At 48.0% G+C, this 6,717-nt stretch overlaps 1 protein-coding gene across 1 annotated transcript; it reads left to right on the top strand.

The window, feature by feature from the left end:
* Positions 1-1,053: 1,053 nt before the first annotated feature.
* Positions 1,054-6,050, top strand: KRT6A (keratin 6A). Its single transcript, XM_046012289.1, has 9 exons — positions 1,054-1,593; positions 2,516-2,730; positions 3,135-3,195; positions 3,353-3,448; positions 3,573-3,737; positions 4,230-4,355; positions 5,202-5,422; positions 5,649-5,683; positions 5,797-6,050. The coding sequence occupies exons 1-9, from the start codon at positions 1,054-1,056 to the stop codon at positions 6,048-6,050; spliced, it is 1,713 nt and encodes a 570-aa protein (XP_045868245.1).
* Positions 6,051-6,717: the final 667 nt, after the last annotated feature.

Raw genomic sequence — 6,717 nt, 5'->3', positions numbered from 1 at the left:
ACATGTAAGGGCACATTATTATGATTCACTGTTTCCATATGCCCCTCAACTTTCTGTACACACCCCATTAAGGTGTCTGCTTTTTTATTTCTAAGAAGTGTCAAAGTGTGTTGGAATCAAAATTCAGTGAATTCCTCCATAATTTTTGTCCTATTCATTTTAGATTTCTTAAGTTCTAAGTGATCATTCTAAAACAGGAGAGAAAAAGGTGTTTATGGTTTCCAGTCGGACAAAAAATTTGCATAATAACAAGTCATTGGGAAGCAAAAATTGGGGAGGGAAGTGCAGAAGTCAGGTCTCTAGGCAGAGCTGTCTTTGGTGATGTCTCCTGTCCTTTCAGGAAACTGGCAGTTGGTGAGCTTCTCACACAGGACAGAAAGCAAATGCTTACTACACAGTGTAAAAACCCAACACTTCTGGCCCTTTGTTTTTCAAAGGAAGATATGTCCCCAGTAGAGCCCCCATATTCATGCCCAGGCCACCAGGAAGAAGCCAGGAGTTACAGAAGGACGGGCAGAAACATGATGAAAAACACTGCAGGCCACTTCTTGTGCAGGCCTTTGGGCAAATGCCTATAAGAATTCAGAGACAGTCCCACCCTGATGGGAAGGGTGGTGCTTGTAGAGGAGAAAACCTGTGTGGGAAGGGGGCACACAGAGGAGTGTCTGACTAAGCAGAAGGAAGGGACAATTATCACAAATCAGCTCCTTGTCTCCTTTGTTTGAGAACATGACTAACTCATGACTTCAGTGAATTCACATCCAGGCTTATTGTGTTGGGATCATCAAGGCTGGAAGGCAAGAGAATTTCTCCATGACTAAAGGAAGCCAAAGAAGCAATCTTCATATTTCATACCTTTAAGAGGCTGGGGCTGATCTCACTATTTGTAAAGATCAGCCCTTCCCAATCTGCAAGCTCACCTTCCAGGACGGAGCCCAACCCATTTCCACCATATATAAACTGCTGCCGCGAGGTTCATCTCACAGATCTGCTCCTCTCAGTCCTACCCTTCGGCCTCTCACGCTTTCTTCAGCCTTCTCCTCTTCAGGAACCATGTCTAGCAAATCTACCATGAGGAGCCAAAGCATCAGCCACCGTGGCTTCAGCGCCAGCTCGGCCAGAGTCCCAGGGGTCTGCCGCTCTGGCTTCAGCAGTGTCTCCGTGTCCCGCTCCAGGGGCAGTGGTGGCTTCGGTGGAGCGTGTGGAGGAGCCGGCTTTGGCAGCAGGAGCCTCTATGGCCTGGGTGGCTCCAAGAGGATCTCCATCGGAGGGGGCAGCTGTGTCATCGGTGGCGGATATGGTGGCAGAGTCGGAGGTGGCTTTGGCTATGGAGGCGGAGCCGCAAGTGGATTTGGTTTTGGTGGTGCAGCTGGTGGTGGCTTTGGGCTCGGTGGTGGACCTGGCTTTGCTGGTGGCTATGGGGGCTCTGGCTTCCCTGTGTGCCCTCCTGGAGGCATCCAAGAGGTCACCGTCAACCAGAATCTCCTCACTCCTCTGAACCTGCAAATCGACCCCACCATCCAGAGGGTGAGGACTGAGGAGCGGGAACAGATCAAGACCCTCAACAACAAGTTTGCCTCCTTCATTGACAAGGTGAGCCACGAGCACCTGCCTCCACTGGGATTCCAGAGTCCCCAAACTAGACAAGTAACGAATGTCCTACCAGAAGGAGACTCAGGAGGAAGGGAGGGAGAAGGGGACTGGGACTCGCTCTCCCCTGGGATGCCAGGTGGGGCCCATGTTCACAACAGGCAGAAGGTGATGGAAATCATTTAAAACTACTGGGTCTCTTAAGTGGCCTTCATCATTCCCAGGGAAGAATACTCTACTTTTGATAAGCATGAAGCAAAAGAAGGCAGTGAGAGAATGGAATGGGTTAGCTTTCCCTTCTGAAGATTCCTAGAGATTAGAAAATAACACCAGCAGAAATCTCCTCGAGGTCTCTGGGCATGAGGAAAGAGTGAGAAAAAGAAAAGAAAAGGACTTCTGCCTGGCTTAGAAGAAAAAGACCTAGAAACATTTATATAGCCATAGAAATACTAACTGTGTAGAACCAGAGCATGACCATTAAGGTGTTTCTTATAGAGGGCAACCATGAACTAAAACAGAAGTTATTGGAATCCAATCATTAGCTACATCGGATTTAATTGTTAGATTCTCCACACTTAATATGCCTTTAAATGAAGTATGATTTCTTTAAAAAACTGTGCAGCATAATGGGGAAATTTATGATTGTGTTTTTCAATGAAAAGAGAAGAACTGTTAAACATCACTGATAGGCGGCATAACTTACCTAGTGAGAAGATCTCATATGTCCATGGAAGAATTTCACACAGGATCACTGGAGCGGGAAGGAAATAGGTTTGTGGGTCTAACGCTGTCAGCCTGAGCCTCTGTATATGCTGTGTAGTAGCCCAGGTGCTGGGTGACACCCCAGGCGTGCCTGGGCACCTGACAATGCCTATCTCTTTCTCCTTTGCTTTCTCTGGCAAATAATCACCTTGTCTTCCTCCAGGTGCGGTTCTTGGAGCAACAGAACAAGGTCCTGGACACCAAGTGGACTCTGCTCCAGGAGCAGGGCACCAAGACCGTGAGGCAGAACCTGGAGCCCTTGTTTGAACAGTACATCAACAACCTCAGGAGACAGCTGGACAGCATCCTGGGGGAGAGAGGCCGCCTGGACTCAGAGCTGAGGAACATGCAGGACACAGTGGAGGACTTCAAGAACAAGTGAGTTCAAGGATAAAGGGGGCTTCAGTTCCCGGAAGCAGACGTGTGAAGACTGCCAGGTGACCAGGTCCAGATATGGGCATGGCTCCGTAGGGAAACAGGTCCATGGAAATGAAAATCACAATCATTGCCCCAAAACAACCCCCAAGAACAAATGGGCCATAGAGGTGGGTGGGGAGAGGAAAGATATGAGGAACTGAGGGAACACCAACACACACAACTTTGTGTGTGTGTGTGTGTGTGTGTGTGTGGCTCAGTGTGTGTGTGTGTGTGTGTGTGTGGCTCAGTGTCAGGAAAGCTCAATTTGGACATATCTGTTTTGTGGAAAGTTGGGATCCCAGGCTGATCTTGTTGTATTATCCCCAGCTCTCACTCAATTATGTCTTACCTTGTTCTAATTCTAGATATGAAGATGAAATCAACAAGCGCACAGCAGCAGAGAATGAATTTGTGACTCTGAAGAAGGTGCGCTGATGAAGATCAGGGGATCATGTTCCTTTGTAGAGGGGGAGGACTCTGGGTCTCTGCACACATCCAAGAGGGAAATAGAAGGGGAGACTCAAAGGCGTTGAGACTGGGAAGGAGGGCTCAGCTGACTCCAAGTTGTTCGCTTATTCCCCAGGATGTGGATGCTGCTTACATGAATAAGGTTGAACTGCAAGCCAAGGTAGATGCTCTCACAGATGAGATCAACTTCACCAGAGCCCTGTATGACGCAGTAAGCATCTCCACTCTTCTTTTATTTGTTGTGATGGGGCTCTGCAAAGGGTGGAAGATCTTGGGGTTGGATACCTCAGTCAGTGCCACAGGAAAAGACGATCTGACTGTCTTCTGCTCTGCAGGAACTCTCTCAGATGCAAACCCACGTCTCAGACACTTCCGTGGTCCTGTCCATGGACAACAACCGTAACCTGGACCTGGACAGCATCATCGCTGAAGTCAAAGCCCAATATGAGGAGATTGCTCAGAGGAGTCGGGCTGAGGCTGAGTCCTGGTACCAGAGCAAGGTGAGCCTTGAGTTGACAGCTGGACACAGGAATGCCTGTGTCCCCTACCTGATCACTAGCGAGGCTGCAGACTTTGTTGGGAAATCTGCTATAAGGAAGCTGATATTTTCTCATAAGATGGGTACCCTGTCCTCTTAGACCAGGCATTTACAAAATTTATGTCCAAATTTGATAAGCCAAGAACCCAAGTCACTAGATAAAGACCTAGTGTTCTTTGCTTTTGTCCTCTCCCTGATCCTGGCTCTCAGAAACAGAACATTGTTGGTCCACAAATGAACTAGGCAGACAGTGGTCCATTAGAGAGAGGGTCTGTGATCAATGTACGGTATCCAATGACCTTGGACCACATCCCTTTCCCTAAAAACCCTTGTGGAGAAGTCATTGGCTTCATGGTCCAAATGTGTTAAATGCCACCTTTGGAAGGCAAGCCACTGTTGGGATGTGAAAGCCCACATAAAGCATCTTCTCTCTCTCTCTTTCCCTGGATTTCAGTATGAGGAGCTGCAGCTCACAGCAGGCAGACACGGGGATGACCTGCGCAACACCAAGCAGGAGATTGCTGAGATCAACCGCATGATCCAGAGGCTGAGATCCGAGATCGACCATGTCAAGAAGCAGGTATGGTGGGGGCTCTGGAGAGGAAAAACATCCTTTCCTTGCTACACCACCGGGTGGTCATCAGCCACCATTTGGGAAATGCTGGGAAATGAGGGAACAGCAGAGAGAGAGGAGGACACACAGCTCCCACCCTTGAGAATTCCCACAGATCGGAGCACGTGGATGCCAACTCTGCAGAATGATACAGTCACATCACAAGAATAATCCCAGTTAGTCAGATGTAAAAATATAGTCTTGGGACTTTTAAAGAGGCTACTTAAGGAGAGTGGTTGTTTTAGGAATATAAGAAACAAGTCAGGAAAGAAAAAAGGAGGCCAGAAGGAGGGTAAGATTGTTTCAAATCTGCTCAAGATTCAATGGAAAAAGAAAGTTGAGCAAGGACCAAGGGTGAAGATCAGTATTGTCCAAGTGTGATAGAATCCCTTAGGAGTGAGGAAGTCAAGATCTCCACAGCTAGATGTGAAACTCATCTGCTTAAGTGAGGATGCTCCTAATTTTATATATTAGTGTAATTTTATATCTTAGTGTGGCATCTGCATGAGGTCAACAGAGAGGTTCCAGCCTGCCTTTGAAGACAGCACTCAAAAGAAATGAGAAGGTCCATTTCTTCCAAATCTGCTGGTATTTGTCCAGTATAGTGCAGGGAGGTTAATAAAGGGCACAGGTTTTCTCATGTGGCTCCCAGACTAACTCATTTGTGCAGAACAGAGAAATACTGGGCAAAAAGAGGAAGAAGTCCCTTTCTATAATATTGGACTCTGGAACTCTTCCTCACTAGAAAGAAGTGTGTTTAGTCTCCTCTGAGGACTAAATCTCGAGTTCATCCTGCCTGTGTTCCTGCTCTAGTGTGCTAACCTGCAGTCCGCCATTGCTGATGCTGAGCAGCGTGGGGAGATGGCCCTCAAGGATGCCAAGAACAAGCTGGCTGATCTGGAGGATGCCCTGCAGAAGGCCAAGCAGGACATGGCCAGGTTGCTGAAGGAGTACCAGGAGCTGATGAATGTTAAACTGGCCCTGGATGTGGAGATTGCCACCTACAGGAAGCTGCTGGAGGGTGAGGAGTGCAGGTGGGTAACTCATCATACAAACCCCTCAAACATCCTGGATCCAGGTTCAGGATGTCGGGCCATGAGCACAAGTTGAAGGCACCCTAGTTATGGCCATAGTGGCTACTCTCAGAGAACCATTTCCAAGGCAGCTTCCCCATGGGCTAGCCTCACATCGAGGCTTCCCACTCTGGTCCATTGGTAACTCTCTGAGTTCTCATATCCCCCGTGTCTTCTCCCTTCCTAGGCTGAGTGGCGAAGGCGTTGGACAAGTCAACATCTGTAAGTACCTTTGCTCACCTCCTTCCCTTGCCCTTGTGCTCCTCTGACTGGACTGAGGCTGGCAGAATGAGCTCACTGTGTCGTGTGTGTCTTTGTCCCTCTCTCCTTCACAGCTGTGGTGCAGTCCACCGTGTCTGGCGGCTATGGCAGCGCTGGTGGCTATGGCAGTGCCAGCGGTATGGGCGGTGGCTCAGGCCTGGGCGGAGGCAGCGGCTACTCCTATGGCAGCGGCCACAGCCTTGGAGCTGGCTTCAGTTCCAGCAGTGGCAGAGGCATGGGGGGTGGCTTCAGCTCCTCTGGAGGCAGCAGTTCCACCATCAAGTACACCACCACCTCATCCTCCAGCAGGAAGAGCTACAAGCACTAAGTCCTGTCATCGGCTCATGGTTCCATGTTGTCCCTGTCTACAGCTGCATTGCCCTTTCTCAGGCCACGTCTCCTCTCTTGTCTCTGATTTCTCTTACTTTCTGAGTTTGAGCTGAAGTTGCTGAGCACCTTCATTTCTCCTCACTGTCTCTACCTGCCCCACCTGAGCTTCTATTGCTCCCCATCAGAAGGTCACTGCTTGGGTCTTGGTCCAGAATAAGGCAACTTCAAGCTTTTACTGGCCCAGGAATTCCCATATTTCAAATATTGAGATCCTCCCTCACAATGGTTATGAAAGCACAAGTAATCAGGTGTGATAAACATAGTTTGTATCTCTGTGACATTTTCTATTCTTTGCTCTCTTCTAATTGCAATAAAGCAGATTTATAATATAATTTATGGTGTAGTATTGACTTGCTTTATCACTTTTCAATCTTTACCTTTTTTCATTGCACAAATGTCTTATCATGTGATAGGTACTCCCCAAGGAAGGGATAGATACTCCTTTCCTTCAGACAGTTTCAACAAACTGCAGTTTGGTATCCTGATGTTCAGAATTCCTTCCCAGATCAGATTCCATATATATTTTTGGCAAATGGAGTGACAAGGATCTGGTCTACCATCATTATAAAGTTATTTTTACTGCATATATTAGGTAATAGTAGCTT

The sequence above is a fragment of the Meles meles genome, chromosome 7, assembly GCF_922984935.1.
Source record: "Meles meles chromosome 7, mMelMel3.1 paternal haplotype, whole genome shotgun sequence".
NCBI lineage: Eukaryota > Metazoa > Chordata > Mammalia > Carnivora > Mustelidae > Meles > Meles meles.
Note: the sequence above shows the minus strand (reverse complement) of the source record. Positions and strands in the feature narration are given on the sequence as shown.